The 18,334-nt window shown below is 45.9% G+C and overlaps 1 protein-coding gene and 1 pseudogene across 2 annotated transcripts; both read right to left on the bottom strand.

The window, feature by feature from the left end:
* Positions 1 to 706: 706 nt before the first annotated feature.
* Positions 707 to 7,448, bottom strand: LOC309645114 (WAP four-disulfide core domain protein 6A pseudogene; annotated as a pseudogene). Its single transcript has 2 exons — positions 6,268 to 7,448; positions 707 to 4,305 (listed from the first exon to the last, which is right to left on the bottom strand). The product of its transcript is annotated as a WAP four-disulfide core domain protein 6A pseudogene (transcript).
* A 305-nt stretch (positions 7,449 to 7,753) lies between these two features.
* Positions 7,754 to 18,315, bottom strand: LOC309645363 (eppin-like). Its single transcript, XM_082430437.1, has 4 exons — positions 16,597 to 18,315; positions 15,005 to 15,148; positions 10,573 to 10,741; positions 7,754 to 9,186 (listed from the first exon to the last, which is right to left on the bottom strand). Exons 1-4 carry the CDS (start codon positions 16,685 to 16,687, stop codon positions 9,105 to 9,107), a joined length of 486 nt encoding a protein of 161 aa, XP_082286563.1. The 5' UTR covers positions 16,688 to 18,315; the 3' UTR covers positions 7,754 to 9,104.
* Positions 18,316 to 18,334: the final 19 nt, after the last annotated feature.

The following is an 18,334-nucleotide window of genomic DNA, read 5'->3' as shown; positions in this document are numbered from 1 at the left end:
AAGTACTCTTTGACATTATTAGTCCACCACCTTCATATGGATGGGAAACTGAGCTCCTGAGAGGAGCATCCCTTCACCCTACCCTGTCCCAATCAGGTCATACACTCAACCAGGGGCAAAGTTGAGACTCGTACTTCAATCTCTTTATTCCCAGAGAAGTGCTCTCCCCGCAGGATGCAAACCATTGATGACTTATTGTTAACTTGGCCTGCATCACAAGGATGCACAGGACTGGGACAGGCTTCCCAGGAGGACAGAGGTGTGGAGGCAAGAGCGATGTGAATGTGGGAGACACCACACACGAGGACCACTTGGCTAGATGGTCACTCTGCAAAACTGCCAAATTAGCAGTGTTTTGGGGGTCTTCAGCCCAACCCTGCCCTGATCCTCCCCAACTTTCAATGATTCTAACATTTTCTCCTGATGTCCTTCTATACCAGGAGCAGGCACCAATAAACTTGTTAAGCCTCTAATGTTTTTTTTCCCACTGATGGATTGGTTCTTAAATATCATTCAATCCTCAGGTTCTGATAAAATCACTTGGCAGTACTTGAAGATTCCTGGGCTTTACTCCTAGAGATGGCAATATCCTAGACCTGGAGGACCCACATTTTAGACAAGCCCCTCTCCACTCTAAGTGACCCTAAGTGACCCTAATGTAGGTGTTTGCTAACAGCATTTTCAGAAATAGTTATCAGTTTAACCAGCCCTTTTTAACGAGGGAGAAACTGAGAGATGGGGAGAGGAAAGGTCTTACTCAACCAGTAAGTGGATCCCAGACTCTCTTTAGAACCTTTTGATTGAAGTCAGAGCAAACAATGAGTTTATTCAAAAGCAGTGTCCAGGTTTTGGTGTGCTATGGGGCTTCTCCTGCTGCAGGGCTCCCTTCTCAAGCCTGGTGCCCTCTTATCTTGCCCAGTCTTTTGGGGACTCCTTTTTTCCTTCCCCCAGACTTCTCCATGTCTTTCCTCTCCCCCTCCCCTCCCTTCCTTCCCTCTTCTCTTCTATCCACTTCCTTCTCAGCTGTTCCAATTACCTACCTACTGCTGCAAATAAAATTTCCCCAAACTTAGCAGTTTAAAACAACCATTTTATTTTTCTCACCATTTTGTGGGTGAGGAAATGGGAAGGAATCAGCTTGGTGGTCCTCTCTTGGGGTCTTCATAGGGTTGCAGTCAGATGTCTGCTGGGGCCACAGTCCTCTGGAGGCTCTGATGGATTGGGAGCTCATTCACATGGCTGGAAACTGATGCTGGTTCTCAGGCAGAGCTTCTCTGGGGCTGCGGACTAGAGCATCTACACAGGCCTTTTTAGCATGATTGTCTCAGAGTAGTTTGTCCTCCCACGTGGCAGCTGCAAGAGCCCTTTCAGAGATGGATCTACCATAAAATTGACAGAGCTCAAGCATCAGGACCCCTCACTTGAACAGACCCCTTTTGAGACACTGGGAGTGGCCCAGGTAATATGTTCACATGGTCAAATGATTTGTATCATCTGTGAAAGCAAGATCTTCTAACCATAATCAATCAGCCTGCTTCCTCTTTCCACTCCATCTTTCCCTCTCTCATTCTTCTCCTGGGTCAGGTGGTATTGGAATGGCTGCTAGCATTTTTGGCCTCCAGCTAAAAGGAAGTTGAGTTGGGAATCCATTGAGTTTGGAGTTAGTGGGGTATATTTAGGCAGTTCTCAGTTATTTCTATGTATCATAAGTTGCTGCCATCTGTCCTGGTGTAAGAATGGCTCTAAGCAATATTCCTACCACCCACTGGACCAGCTCTCTGGCATCATGACACTAAGACATGGAGCTAGAGGTTGTGTTGTAATAGAATGTACCTAGCCCTAGAAGAATGGGGGTAGTAGAGGAAAAACAAGGTTTAAAATGTATGGAGCCAGAAAAATCACTCTGCAGCAAGTTCTTCCAAATATCAGATATATAAATTTATAAATAGAAAAAAAATCAGTTCTTATGGAAGTCTGTTCAGAACAGATATTCTTCTCTAGGAAGAATATACCTGATAATGCAACATGTACAATTTTAAACACACCATGCATTTTTTTCTTTTTTGATGGAAGTATACAAAAGAGAATTTATTAAATCCCTGAGTTTTTAGGGCACACCCCTGTAGGAGAACTACAAATATCAAGTATGGCTGTGCATTTATGCACTCCAACCATAATCAAATCAAACTGTAATCATTTTTTGATCAGCCATGTTAAACAAAAGACTGAATTATCTTTCTATAAAAATTGAGTTTTGGACTTCCCTGGTGGCACAGTGGTTAAGAATCCGCCTGCCAATGCAGGGGACACGGGTTCAAGCCCTGGTCTGGGAAGATCCCACATGCCGCAGAGCAACTAAGCCAGTGTGCCACAACTACTTAGTCTGCGCTCTAGAGCCTGTGAGCCACAACTACTGAGCCAGCGTGCCACAACTACTGAAGCCCGCATGCCTAGAGCCCATGCTCTGTAACAAGAGAAGCCACCGCACTGAGTAGCCCGTGCACCACAATGAAGAGTAGCCCCTGCTCGCCGCAACTAGAGAAAGCCCGCGTGCAGCAACAAAGACCCAGCGCAGCCAAAAATAAAATATAAATAAATAAATTCATTAAAAAAAGAAATTGAGTTTTACAGAATTGATGGCCTAAATTTTAAAAATTAATTAATAATGAATCTAAATGGATTTTGTGCAATCTGTAGTATTCGTTAGCTTCTTAAATTTTGCAATTGGTGCAGTTTCCTTTCTCATTTGAAATAATGTTCACTTTTAAATTTAATTTGTATTCATTTTTAAAGGAACCCCCAGACTTTATAAGCTTTAGCCCATACAAAACCTGGATCTGCTCGAGTTCCATTCTTAAGCATCTTAACGACAATTTTACCAGGACAACGGTATCTCCAGCATTCTGTTTGCAGGATTTTCATACTCATCTCGCCCCATCTTGGTGTCACTGGGAGAGCCAATGACTTTTTGTTCTCTGCACAGAGGGAACAGATGTGAATTATTCAGCCTCAGAGATCTCAGACCTCACAGAGCATTTTATTAGGGGAAACTGAAGGTTTCCAAAGGGTAAATGGGGGCCCTGAAAGTTGAAGAGATAGGGTCACACGCTGAGAAGGGGTCAAAGGGCGAAGGGCATTATGTTTGAAGAGAAGCTGAGCTGGAGAAAAGGGAGTCAGCAAATCATGGGGGGTCCTCAGGGGAACAGCCAAGGTCTTGGCAGCTGAGATTTGGCCAGTGGAAGCCAATATGGAACATCTTTCAGCCACACCTAGGAAAGATCCCTGGATTACTAGCCAAATCCTGGAGGTTGTTCCAGCTTTCTTTATCCCAGCCAGCTAGTTGACTCTGCAAGACAACAGGACAAAAAAATGATGTCCTGGTGAGTTGCTGGGGCTCTGCTCGCCTTAGGGACCGTACCTTGCAATTAATGGAAAAAAGGAGATGGGATCATTTTTATATCTTTTCACAAGGAGAGAAAACAGAAGTGGAGTGACTTCAGGGACTCAGAGTGATCATGTGTTCTGGTTTTTCCAGTACAGTCCCAGTTTATGCCTGTTGTTCCCAGTGTAATAATGAACGGCATCTCCTTTCACTCTTAAAAGTGCCTTGGTTTGGTAAATAAAACATGTGGTTGTCCTGAATATAATCATCTTGAAAAAGAAAAAGAATCGGTGATGAGGTTTGATGAGAAGTTAAGGCCTGGAGCGACTGGCTGGTACAGGGTGCCCAGCGCTGGGCTGGTCCACTGGGCCTTCTTCTGCCTTGGTCTCAGATACGCCACCACTTCTGCTTACTCTCTCTGTACCCCACATTCACTTCGTATTCTCCCACATCCCTTTGACCACTGCTCCCCTCGCCACCCTCTCTTTCCCAAAACATCCTCTACTTACCCCTCTGTGCGCTGCATTCTTACCTCCTGATTGGACCGGTTCTGTCAGCCCCAAGCCTGCCAAGTTTCTGGAGTGGACCAGCCAACACCCAGGCCTCCCAGAGTGGCCTGGATGAGCATGGAGGTTGGGGCCCCTGGGACTTACTCCTTTTGGGGCAGATAGCCCTGCAGACAGCTTCAGATTGGAAGTTGTTATTGTTCCCTTGGCAACCGCCATAGATGAATTTGGAGCAGGCCTCATTTTCCTGATCATACCACCAGCGTGGAAGGTAGGCCATGCAGGGGCCAGACTCCTTTGGCAAAGTGCATATGTCTGCAGGGAGATTGAGGGGCAGGGCTGTTTGGATGCCCGCTCCCCTAAAGAACATTCCAGGCATGTGCAAAGGCACAGGAGAGTGTGTAAGGGCATGAGAATCTTAGAGCATGATGCAGAACTTTTCCTAATTGAGTGGATGCTTCAGGAATGTTTACAATAAAAAATCAAATGTATCCTGAACTTAAAGAAGCCTTTACTGAACAACTGTTTTGTTCATAGTGCTATGAGATACACATAGAGTTCTTTAGAACCTCATAGTCTAAAGCGCAACAAGGACACAATTATTAAAGGGTCAGGCACTGTTCTTAGTACTTTTCATATATTAACACATAGGTTCTCTTATTGTCCTCATTTTTCAAATGAGTAAACTGACGCTCAGAGAGGCTAAGTAACTTCCCTAAGGTCACATATAGATAGTAAGGGACTTGAATGTAGATAGTCTGTTGCTCTTAAGATCAAGACCAGACCCTTTACTCTGACTGGCAAGGACCTGCCTTGTCAGAACCTTCTCTACCTACTCCAGCTTCATCATTCTCATCTTTCACTATGTTCATGCCCATCTCTGTTCTCTGGCCTTTCTAGCCTGATTATGGTGTCTCCTCACAGGGCCTTTGCACATGCTATTACCTGTGCCTGGAAGGCACTTCCTTCCAATTTTTGCCTACCTACTACCCATCTTTCAGTTCTTAAATCATAGATCCCTTTCCCAGGAATGCCTTTCCCGTCCTCCCCGGCTACACTGAGCAAGTGGAGCCCATCATGGGTGTCAGGGGCACCAGTAAATGTTTGTTGAATGAATGAATGAATGGCCCTTGATGGTCTTCTTTAGAGCTCAATGATATGGGCAGAGAGGAAAGAGCATAGGAGATCAAAGATGGCTAGGGAAGGCGTCACGGATGTCTATAGACAGAGAGGCCTGAAAAAAAGCCAGGAAATACAAATCATATACCTGTCTTTTATAGCTATCATGCCACCTGCCACCATGTTGGCATTTGATGAGACTTCAGTGGCTACTTGGCATTTCAGAGGATCACGGAAGAGTAGTCAAGAGACCATATGGTTGGGACTTCCTTGGTGGTCCAGTGGTAGAGAATCCGCCTTCCAATGCAGGGGACGTGGGTTCGATCCCTGGTCGGGGAACTAAGATCCCACATGTCGCGGGGCAACTAAGCCCATGCCACAACTACTGAGCTCGCGTGCCTCAAACTACAGAGCCCATGCACCCTGGAGCCTGCGCACCACAACTATAGAGAGAAAACCCACACACCACAACTAGAGAGAGCCCACGCCCCACAACGAAGAGCCCACATGCCTCAGCAAAAGATCCCGCATGGGGCTTCCCTGGTGGCGCAGTGGTTGAGAGTCTGCCTGCCAATGCAGGGGACACGGGTTCAAGCCCTAGTCTGGGAAGATCCCACGTGCCGCAGAGCAACTAGGCCCGTGAGCCACAATTACTGAGCCTGCGCGTCTGGAGCCTGTGCTCCGCCACAAGAGAGGCCGTGATAGTGAGAGGCCCGCGCACCGCGATGAAGAGTGGTCCCCACTTGCCGCAACTAGAGAAAGCCCTCGCACAGAAACAAAGACCCAGCACAGCCATAAATAAATAAATAAAAACAAACAATTTAAAAAAAAAAAAAAAGAAACCATTTGTAGCATTTAAAAAAAAAAAAAAAAAAAAAGATCCCGCATGCCTCAACGAAGATCCCGCATGCCACAACTGAGACCTGACGCAGCCAAAAAATTAATTAATTAATTTTTTTAAAAAAAGAGGGAGACCATATGGTCTAATACTCACATCTTTCTTGCAGATGGGGAGACCAAGGCCCTTAAAGGAAAAATTATGTTACATCACATACCTAAACAGAGGCAGAAATGAAACAAAACCCATGTCTCTGAACACCCTCCCCAGCCCAGCACTGCTAGGATTTGTGCCAAGTTGAAGATGCACCCAATCTCTTGGTCAGAGACCAGCCATCAGCAAACCAGCGGAGGAGCCTAACAATGCCAGAGCAGGTGGCAGGAAGTGGGGGGAGGCATGAGCGTGTGGAATAATTCAGGGGATTTGTGAGTTACCTTGTCTGACGTTTACACATTTTTTGCCACAGCTAAACCTGCAACACTTCATCTTCTCTGGACATTGTCTGCTCTTCGTACATAGGTTTCTTTCTTCTATTTCGCATCTTACTCTGACTCGGGGACACATCCCCGAGGGATGGAAAGATATACTCCTCTGGGGCCTTGAAGGGGCTGGAACCCTCCCTTCTCAGGCCCAGGGCACCACCACAGAAATACGGAGGCTTGTTTTCATTTCATTGTCCCCAGAAGGTAGTGACCTTCAGGGGGCTCAGGATTTTCACAATAATGTCCCCACCACCAGCCCCATAACAACTCAGCATCTGATCCCTAAACCCACCACCCATAAGCTTCCAGGGAGAAAGATGCTCTCCCCTAGGACTATTCTGGTCCCTTGGCCTTCCAGTATTTGGATGTTGCCTGGGTGGGGGCAGAGATGCTATAGCTCCCAGTGATTGAGATTTCCATTTCTGGAGTCAGACGGCTGGGCTTTCGAATTCTGTGCAACCCTTGGTCTGGCAGGAACCATCTCTGAACCTCGATTCCTTCATTTGCCTGTAGGATTGTTTGGAGGATTCATATATATGACAAACCTTGTAAAGCCATTGTCCAGCTGCCTGGGACATCATCGTCATCATCATTATAACTAATATTGATGAAGTGCTTACGGTGTACCTGCTCTTTTCTCCTCAATCCTCATTACAACTCTATGGGTAGGTCCTATCTACATTCACATTTTCTGAACAGCAGCATCTGAAGCACAGAGAGGTTATGTGAACTTGCCAAGTTCACATGGCTGCTAGGGAGTGGAGCAAGATTTGGCCTTGCAATGTGTGGCTTCCCTGCTGTCTGAGGGCTCAGTTTATCATAGCTGCTAATTATGGGGGTCTTCAAATATCAGCATTTCAGGGGAGTTTCAAAGACCATTCTTTACCCTAAAGACAAGGATCCCCTGTAGGTGCGGGTGTGGGTGTGGGGAGACTTTGGTGGGCTACAATGGGAAGAATTGAAAGCTGATGAAGGTAGTGCTAAGGGGCGTGGCCTTTCTTATGGGAAAGCCCTTAAGTTTCCCTGTTCCCTTAGTCTGTTTCATGAGCTCCAGGTCTAAACCCTTCCAGGAAGAATTCCTCTCATAATGATGGTGGGGAGTCAGTTGCCACAGACTCAGGTTCCTGCATTCACCAAGGGCATCTTATCAGGAGGAAAGGGGCTAAAAGAAGGACTCCAGATAGCTCCCCTCTTTCCCACCCAGGATCCCAGACTGAGGTGGGGAAAGCATCCCTCATCTTTAACATTCTTTGTTCCTTCCTCCCAGCCAAATTCCATTTCTCCACTGGGAAGACCGAGTCCCCAGTACTTACTGTGAAAGAACGCCTCCACCAACCCACGTTCCTGGACACACCCCAGGAGGATGAACGGTACCAGGATTGGCAGAACTCCAGAGAACCCCATATTAGGAGGGACTGGCCTGGCTGGTGGCACCAAAACCAGGAACTCCTGCGCGGCAGCTCCTGCTTCTGAATTTTGGCTGTCCTGGTGGTTCCACTCCAGGAACCACACATCACTTACGAAAAGCCAGCCACACTCCCTCTTCTGGGGAACACCAAGCCCCAGAGGCCATCACTGGGACTAGCTGACACCCACAGCACCCTTGCGGGGACGGGCTCCCCATCCTCAGCTCACTGAGGCTCTCTGGCTTTCTGGTCAACCAGGGAGAAGGGCAAAGCTTGTCCGGGGATTCTAGACCCCCTTAGCAGAAGGGCACGTTCAATTCCAGGGTCTTCTGTTTTCCAGGGGGAGTTTGGAGATCAAAAGGATCCTAGTTCTCTTCTCTCATTCCAATCTTACTCTTTTCCTGACCTATCTATTTTTCTGTCTGCTTATTTTTCTCACACTGTTTTTGTTTTTGTTTTTGTTTCTTCTCTCAGTGCCTTTCTTTTACTCTGCCTGTCTTTCTCTCTTTTTCTTTGCATCTCCCTCTGTCTGGGTCTCTTTCTCCCTGCCCTTCATCTCCCTTCTGTCTTTCTCTTCCTTCTTTTTGGGCCACCCATTTTCTTTAATCACGGTCAGAGAGTAAAGGTATTGCCATGAGTGGGGGAGGAGACAGGTTGATTCGAGGTTGAACCAAATCTTCAGAGAGTACCTGTCAAGATCGTAGTGATTTGAAAGCAGGAGAGAATGTTACAGCTAATGGAGAGCTTCTATCATCGGGTGAAATTTGGAATAGGTGATGCAGGAGGGAAAAAGTAAATGTCAGTTATGACCTCAGAGCTAGCTGCAGCAGTGGGGCCTGAGGATTGTTCTGCTGAACTTTCCAATTTAAGGCTTTCAGCAACAGTAGGACATACTCTTTGATCATCTCTGATTTTACCTGCAGCTGTAGGAGACAGTTCTAGTGCATTATTTTCTTTTCCTAATCCACTTTTTAAAATCGAGGTGGAATTCACATCAAATAAAATTAACCACTTTAAAGGAACAGTTCAGTGGCTTTTTAGTACCTTCATAATATTGTGCAACTTCCAACTTTATTAATTGCAAAATGTTTTCATCACCCCAGAAGAAAAGCCCATACCATTAGCAGTCACTGTACACACCCCCCTAGCCTATTCCAGCCCCTGGCAACCACTATTCTACTTTTTATCTTTATGGATTTACCTGTTCTGGATATTTCATGTAAATGGAATCTTATAGCATATGACCTTTCGTGTGTGGCTTCTTTCACTTAGTGGAATGTTTTTTAGGTTCATCCACAGTGTAGCATGTATTAGTGCTTCATTCCTTTTTATGGCTGAATAATATCCAGTGTACACTGATAGCTTCCCACTTCAAGTGTTGGAGTCTCTACTTCTCTGCTCTGAGTTTTCTCTGGCTCCCTGGGAAGCTTGCTCAGCTTGAGTGCAGAACAGTCTGGAAGAGCAAGGGATTTAACAACCCCACGTATCCAGTAAGGGATGGGAATCAATGGCTAAACACCTCAGCTTCCCCATCACTGGAGATGGATGAAGAAAATGTGGAGACATGTTTTACATGGTTCTTTAGAAGGTCCCCAGTGGGATTAAGCTGCAGTTTCCCACCGTGGTAACCAACTCATCATCAACTCCTCTCCTCCTTGTATCACTTATCCCACTCCTCAACTTGTGTTTCTTAAGAAATCTCCCAAATAAACTATTATACTTCCACCCATGCCCTTCTCCTAGGATTGTTTTCTAGGGGATCCAAACTAAAGCCACACCCATGGGCCCTTGTCTTAAAAGGGGCTTACGATGTTTTGAAGAAACAGAGGAAGATAACAACATCCATGGAATTCTCAACTCTCGAGGTTCTGATTGTCTTCACTCCCTTTAATGGTGTCACCAGAAATCTCAATGACCCGCTACTCTCTGCGAAGTGTGATGTGCCAACAGATGTGAATTATTCAGTCTCAGAGGCACAGGACTAAACAGAGTGCTTTATTGGGGAGAATGGGAGCTACACAGGTATAAACAAGGGGTTCTAGAAGTTGGACATAAAGGAAGGAAGCATAGAGATGGGATCAAAACAGAAGGATATCATGTCTAAAAAGAGGCTGAGATGGAGAAAGGGGAGCGAGATCCCAGGGTTCAGTCTGGGGACGAGCTAAGGCCCTGGAACACTGGGAGTGGAGGAGTGGAAGCCAGCCTGGAGCGTTTATCAGGCACACAGAGAGAGCCTTGGGTCCTGAGCCAAATTCTGGTGGTGGCTCCAAGGTATCCTTACGCATTCAGAAATTAGAGCCTGTTGAGAATGAAGGACAGGACCAGCTGAGCATTTTGGGCTCAGCTCATCTTCAGAACTGATCTTGAAGTTATGTTTGTACATCTTTTCACAGGAGATTAAGAGGAAGTGGGTTTGCTCTGGGAAGCTCTAAATCTCCTTAAAGGAAAAATGGGATGTGGATGGGAGTGAGCTGCTGGCGAAGAGTATTGTGAGAGGAAACTGATGGCCTGGAAGGGGTGCTTGGTCAGCCTGTCTGGCACTAGGCTGGATGTCCTGTGACCTCTCTGAAGCTGGCCTCTGGGATTTCACCACGTCTGCATCCTCCCCCACCCCTCATACTTGCCAGCATTTATTCACAACCATGTCCCTTCCCAACCTCGGTTCCTGGAAAGCCACTGTCCAACCCTCTGCAAGGTGCATTCTTACCTCCTGATCAGAGCTGGTCCTGTCAGTACCTCGTCTGTCAAGGATATAACCATCCCAGAATGGACCAAGCAACACCCAGACCCCTCAGTGTGGCCCTGGCGAGGATGGGAGACTGGAGCCCCTGGGACTCACCTTTTTGGGGGGCAGGTGCTCTGGCATATAGCTTGGGATTGGAAGTTGTTATTGTTTCCTTTGCAGCCGCCATAGATGAAGCTGGAGCAGGTATTATTTGTCTTATCATACCACCAACGACGGATAAAAGCCAAGCAGGGGCCAGGTTCTTTGGGCATACTGCATATGTCTGCAGGGAGACCCCAGAGTTGAGAATTTAGAGTGCCCATGCCAAAAAAAAAAAAAAATCAACCTTTATTGTCCAGATGAAACTGAACAAGCTCCTTTCACCTTTTCACGTCTCGGGAGCCTAGCTCCACTGATGTATTTGCACATTTGCAGGGAAACCCCGAAGTGGAGCTGTTTGGGTGTCTGCATCCCCAGGGAACATCAGTCTCCCCCTTCCCTTCTGGTCACTGGACTCAGTGTCTCCCCTGAGATTGAGGAACCTCTGGTTTCATGGCTCTGTTCCTAATTTGGTGTGTGCACATCAACCTCCCACGTTACCTGTCTTGTCCTTGACTTTCCCTTCTGTAAAATGGGAATGCAAAATCCCACCCTACTTGTTGCACAGGGCTGTCCTGAGGTGCAAGTAAGACCACCCTTGTGGCCCTCTAAGTTGTGAGTTCCTTGATTGTATCTGAATGTGCAGCTCCTTGCACAGTGCCTGGCGGAGAGTAGCTGCTCAATAAATACATCCTGAATGGATAAAAGATACGGAGTGCCTTGAAAATGCCAAATTATAAGCCACTTACTCTGCCCTCCAAACCATGCCAAGGAAAGAGAATATGGGATCAGAGTCAAAGGCAAGTCCATGCAGGGAAGGCAGCGGGTAGTTTTTCAGATGGTCAAGCCCCTTTTTTTCCTGCAGTTAGCTTCTGTTCTGTTATGGGTTGAGTCCCCCTCCCCCTCAAGTTCATATGTTGAAGTCCTAACCCTCAGTGCCTCAGAATGGGACCCTATTTGGAAATAGAATTGTGGCAGATGTAATTAGTTAAGATGAGGTCATACTGGAATGGGGTGGGCCCCTAATCCAACATGACTGGTGTCCTTTAAAAATGGTAAAGTCAAATAGATAACTAATAAGGACCTACTGTATAGCACAGGGAAGTCTACTCACTATACTGTAATGACCTATATGGAAAAAGAAGCTAAAAAATAGTGGGTATATGTATATGTAAAACTGTTTCACTTTACTGTACACCAGAAATTAACACAACATTGTAAATCAACTACACTCCAGTAAAAATTTTAAAACATAATAAAAAAATAAAAAGGGTAAATTCAGACACAGACACCCAAACCCAGGGAGGACACCATGTGAACGTGAAGATAAGAGATCTCCAGGGCTTGCCTGGTGGTGCAGTGATTAAGAATCCGCCTGCCAATGCAGGCGACACGGGTTTGAGCCCTGTTTCTGGAAGATCCCACATGCCGCAGAGCAGCTAAGCCCGTGCATCACAACTACTGAGCCTGAGCTCTAGAGCCCGTGAGCCACAACTACTGAAGCCCGCGAGCCTAGAGTCCGTGCTCTGCAACAAGAGAAGCCACCGCAATGAGAAGCCCATGCACGGGAAAGAAGAGTGGCCCCAGCTCGCCGAACCTAGAGAAAGCCCGCGCGCAGCAACGAAGACCCAACGCAAGCCAAAAATAAAATAAATTTTAAAAAAAAAAGAGAGAGAGAGATCTCCAAGGCAGGGAACGCCCAAGATTGCCAGTAAACTACCAGAAGTTAGGGGAGAGGCATGGAAAAAATTCTCCCTCACCACCCGACAAAGAACCAACCTTACCAACACTTGACCTTGGACTTCTAGCCTGCAGAACTGTGAGACAATATATTTCTGTTGTTTAAGCCACCCAGTTTGTGGTGCTTTGTTACAGCAGCACTAGCAAACTAATACAGGTGCTAACTAAACTATAAGTTCCACAAGGGTCAATCCCCGCAGCTAAATAGTTAAGTCCTGCTGATTTTTACCTTCTCATAGCTCACCTGTCTGCCCGTCTCTTTAACTTAAGTCTCAGTGGCTCATGCCTGGGCTGTTGAGTTAGCTTCAAACTGATCTTCCTGCCTCAATCCTTGGCTGCTCCAATCAATCCTTCATATCGCCCACCAGAGAGAAGGACCTGGTAGATCTGAGACAAAGCTGATCATGTTATTACACAGCTAAGACCTTGACTTCATGACCAAGTCTTCCATAACCCACAGACCCTTCATGATCGGGCTCCTATTTGGGGCTCTGGCCTCCTCCCCTACCACAGTGCCCTTTTGAGCTACAAGCTCCCACAGTCTTCAACCCACCATGCCACCCCACACCTCCACACCATTGGCTCCACATTCCCTCTGCCACCCCTCTGTTGTTCATTAGTGACACTCTTATTCTCCCTTCAAAACCTTTCCGAGACATCAACTCCACTGTGGTGTCTCGGACTCCATTCTACACACCACACCCTCACAAGTGCCTAAATCGATCCTGCATTTTTCTACAGTGCTTCTGAGTCTTGTGTGCATGTTTGTCATTTGTTTACATCTTTGGTCTCATCTGTGATGTTGTGAGCTTCTAGTGAGCAGGGATTGTGTTTGATTTCATCTTGGAACCCCATTCCCAGCAGGTGGTCGGACACAGTATAGGATTTTGCAAATGTTGAGGATAAAACAAAATACATCCTGACTGAACTGAATAAGTTATTCATTGAGCACCTACTATGTGCTAGATGCTTAAAGAGACAAAGAAAAGGCACGGCCTCTGTTATATAGGAGTTCCCAGTCATGGACGATGAATAATGTGAGCTAATATGTATCACGTGGCTGTTACATGCCAGGCATTTCTCTGAGCACTTCACGTGCATCAACATATTTGATCTTTCAAATAACCTTTGACATTATTCTTTTTGTTATATGAGGCACCGCAAGGGAAAGTTGTTAATTTGCCCAAGATAAATAGGCTGGTACAAGCTGGAGCTAAGATTTGAACTCAGGAAGTCTGGATTCAGAATTCCTCAATGATAGGCAAATGAACAACTTACTATCCTCCTGCCTGTCTACTCTGCTCCATTGTCAAGTCCTGTTTACTTCACCTCCTAAATGCTTCTCAAACATATCCTACTCTTCTCCATCCCCTCAGCTACCTGTCTAGTCCAAGCTACCATTTTCTTTCATCCTGAAGTCCTTTAAGCCACTCCATTCCTGCTCTGTAGGCATAGTAAAAGCCACACCATGTCCCCACCTGCCTCAATGAATGTCCATTGATCTTAAGGTCAAGGTGAGACCCTCGCCCATCAGGCCCTACCTACCAAGAACCATTTTTCCTCGCACCATGCTCATACTTGCTCTTGCTCTCTGGCGTCCCTAGGCCCTACCGTTGAGCCTTTGTACGTGTACGTTCCCTGTGCCTGGAAAGCCCTTCCACCCATTTTTTCCCTAAATTTGCTACATCCTTCTGAACTCAACTCCAGGTCTGCTTTCTCAAGGAAGATTTCCTCAACCACCCTGACCACACTCGTCAAATCCTATTATGGGTCTCAGAGACAATCGACAAATATTTAACTGAATGAATAAAAAATCTTTGATAGTCTTAATAGATTCACAGACATTGAATACAAACTTATGGTCACCAAAAGGGAAAGGAGGGGGAAGGATAAGTTAGGAGTTTGGGATTCACAGATACACCCTACTGTATATAAAATAGATAAACAACAAGGACTTACTGCATAGCACATATATAACTATATTCAATATCTTGTAATGACCTATAATAGAAAAGAAACTGAAGAAGATTATATATGTGTGTATATATATATATATATATATATATATATCAATTTGTCATACACCTGAAACATTGTAAATAACTACAATTTAAAAAAAAAAAAAAAGAATCTTTGATAGTCTTTTTGGAGCCCAGGGAGATGGGCATGGAGTTAAGATTGCATCAGCAAAGGACGAACCCTCTGGTCTGGAGTGGTCAGGGAAGCTTTCCTAGTGCTAAGTTGGATTTGTATAGGCAGAGAGGCAGTCAATCTGGAGCAAAAAGCTATTTTTTGCATTTGTTAGAAATACAAATATCTTAATTATCACTTGCAGCAACAATGTTGATATATGGTGGGCCAGCAATGGCCCCCTGGGGACTAAGAAAATCATAGGAGTGAAAAAAAAGAAAAAAAGAAAAAAATAATAATAATAAGAGTGAAAAGGAGCCAAGAGGCTATCTGGTTCAATCCCAGCCCTACACCTATCTTTTGTTCAAGGAAACTGAGGCCCAAACAAGATGAAGATACTCCCTAATGTCATACATCATATTTAGGGGCGGCGATCAATCTGAATTTCAAGTTTCCCAAGTCCAGCAATCTTGCTCAGAGACCAGCCCTTAGTGAACCAGGGACAATGCCAGCGCAGAGGGGCAGAAGTTGAGGGTATGGGGAGAGGGGTTGGTTACTCTGAGTCTCTCAACCTTACCTTGTTGGAGGTTTAAGCATTTTCTTCCGCAGCTGAAGAAGCAACACTTCTCATGTCTTGGACATTTTTTGTCCTTCGAACATTCATCCCTTTCTTTGAATTCACAGTTATCTTGGATTCTGGGGCATCTCTCTAGGGAAGGGACTTATAACCATGAGTCTTACAAGTCACAGTGCCCACCCTTCTCCAGACCCAAGGCGATTCCGGGGAGTCAGGGAAGTTTGCTTTCACTTTGCTCATCCCCAGGAGTCCTTTTCCTCAGGGACTTTCATTTATTTCCTAGCACTGCCTGCACCATCCTCCCTTCTAATTACCTCTCACTCTCTACCTAGTCCCACCCCCTAAGGCAGGATTTCTCAACCTAGGCACTAGAGGCATTTGGGCCGGATAATTATTTGATGGGTGGTGGAGGCTGTCCTGTGAATTGTAGGACATTTAGCAGCTTCCCTGGCCTCTACCCACTAGATGCCAGTAGCACTCCCCACTTGTAACAACCAAAAAGGTCTCCAGACGCTGTAAGTGTCTCCCTGGAAGGCAAAATCGCCCATTGAAAGTCACTGGTCTAAGCCAGTGGGGTCATTTTGGGCTGGTTGAGGAGACAGTGTTTTGGAGTTCCTCTGGGGGGCGCTATTGTGCAGTGATTAATATTGTGCACCCTAGCAGTCAGACCGTTGGGTTTTAAAATTCTAACTCTTGATTTACCACTTACCCTCTCTGAACTTTGTTTTCTTCATTTGTAAAATCATTTTAGCCTTACAGAGTGGTGAGGAAGAAATAAGACAAAGTGTGTAAAGCTATAATCTTTGTCACGGATGCGCAGTAATATTAACTAACATTATAGATATATATATAGTTAAGTGTCTACCATAAGCCGAGCACTCTTCTAAAAGTTTTAAATGGATTATCTCATTTAATCCCCATAATTGTTCAACGAGGTAAATTCTATTAATATCCCCATTTTGCAGATGAGGAAACTGAAGCACATGCAACTTAAGTAACTTGACTACTAAGTGGTGGAACCGGAATTTGGACCCACCAAGTATGACTCCAGATCCCTCTCTTTAAATCCCTCTTTCTGAATGTTCAGTAAATGGTAGCAATTATCATTATTTTTATATAGTCATGGAGTATTGCTGTCTTAAGTTCAAAGGAACTTCTGGATATTGTCCTTTAGCCCAAAGTCAAGGAACCCCTGGGGAGGCAGGGACACTTTATAGGACTACATTTGAAAGAATCAGGAGTTGATTCTATTTTTGTTGTGGGGTGAAGGGAAGGTCCCTTAGGCTTCCCAGATTCCTATAGCCCCTCCCAAAAATGCTAGATCCTGTGATTCTTCCCCCTCTCCACCAAGAAAGACCTTGCATTTCAATGGTGCTAAAGGTAGGGGTTGCCCCAGGTCTGGAGTCTTGCATTCATGGAAGGGATCTTCCACAGAGAGGGAAATAGGAAGAAATATCCCAAATATCTCCCTCCACTCCCAACCCAGGACCAGGGCTAAGGTGGTGGAAAGCAACTCGAGCCTGAGGTGCTTGTTTCTTCCTCCCAGCAATATTCCTTCGCTCCAGGGCAAGGGCTGAGGCCCCAGTACTTACTGTGAAAGAACCAGTCAGTCAGACCACGTCCCCGGCCGTTTACTAGAAGGATGGATAGCACCAGGATGCTCAAAAGTCCAGAAGACTCCATTCTGCAGGAAAGCTGTCTTGTCCGGTGGTTCCAGAATGTAAAAATGTCTGGCTGCCTTTGTCCAGCCTAGTCCTTCAGCAGTCAGTATCTTGGATATGAGGGCTGGAGTCAAGCCAGCCACCTCCTTTCCTGATGGGAACACCGAGTTCTTGAGATCATCAATGTGACTAGCTGGCGTCTACAGCCCACAGCCCTGGGCTAGGGTCTCTTACTGGATGACTCTTCATCCTTAGCCCCCTCAGCTGGGGTGGGCTTTCTGGTCAACCAAGGAAAGTGGGCAAAGCTTATCTCACTTTCCAGGCTACCTTAGGAGTGAATGTCACCATCAGAGGTCTTTATCTTGATAACTTTGAGAGTTGTAGAGTATCCTCATTCTCCATTTTCCATTTTAACTGGTACACCCACTCTTGTTTGTTTGATCAATGTGTGTCTATTGATCTTTTATTTTTTTAATAAATTTATTTATTTATTTATTTATGGTTGTGTTGGGTCTTCGTTGCTGCGTGAGGGCTTTCTCTAGTTGAGGCGAGCAGGAGCTACTCTTTGTTGCGGTGCGCGGGCTTCTTGTGGTGACTTCTCTTTTTGCGCAGCGCGGGCTCTAGGTGCGCGGGCTTCAGTAGTTGTAGCACATGGGCTCAGTAGTTGTGGCTCACGGGCTCTAGAGCACAGGCTCAGTAGTTGTGGTGCATGGGTTTAGTTGCTCCGCGGCATGTAAGATCTTCCTGGACCAGGGATCGAACCTGTGTCCCCTCCACTGGCAGGTGGATTCTTAATCACTGTGCGTCACCAGGGAAGCCCCTATTGATATCTTAGTATCTCTTTGTTTCTGTGGGTCTCCCATGGTCCCTATGTCTCTTTCCCTCTCCCACACTTGCCTCCCACCCTCTCTTTTCTCTTTGGGTCGCTCATATTCTTTAACGAAGACACAAGAGTAAAGATACTGCCACAGAGTGAGGTGGGGTGGAGGAAGCAGGCTGATAGCAGAGCTTGCAGATAGTGTTTGTCAAGGTTGTGTTGTTCTGAGAGCAGGAGAGAATGTCAGAGTTTGTAGGGGGCGTCTACCATCTGGTGCAAACTCCCTGTTGTCTGAGGAGGAACTCTGAAGGGAGGAGACCTGCCTGAGAGACTACAACTCAATAAAGGTCAATAACACAGCAGACATTCTGGTTTCTAACTGGACTAGACGAGGGGCTGTGGGAAAGAGAGAGTGAGAGAGTGCTGGAGGACTTGCAGCTTTCCTTCAGCCACAGAACCCACGACACAAGCCAATCAGTCCTGGTTGAGGTAGAGACATTCTTCAAAGAGTAAATGTCATCTGTAGGGTCCCTATTTCCTTCCCTAAATAGATGCTGCACTTTGGGGCAAAGCTTTATTCTCCAACTGTCTTACCTGATGGAGAAGCCAGACAAAAACCAGCCTTATCATCAGTGACTGACTCTATGGTCACAAAATTTAGGATCACAGATAGAGTCCCTATGGAATCTATCATGTGGGTGTCATCCTATTGACAGTAATATCCTTAGCTAGGAATGCCTGAGGCACTCACACAGCCCATGTTTACTCATGCAGAACCCCACAGACATTCCTTCCACCACCACCAGGGCAGCTATAAATGGATAAAGAGGAAACAAACCAAGGGCGATAAAA

The sequence above is a fragment of the Balaenoptera physalus genome, assembly GCF_965194825.1.
Source record: "Balaenoptera physalus genome assembly, chromosome: 16".
In the NCBI taxonomy this organism is placed as follows: Eukaryota; Metazoa; Chordata; class Mammalia; order Artiodactyla; family Balaenopteridae; genus Balaenoptera; species Balaenoptera physalus.
This window is presented reverse-complemented; position numbering and strand designations above follow the sequence as displayed.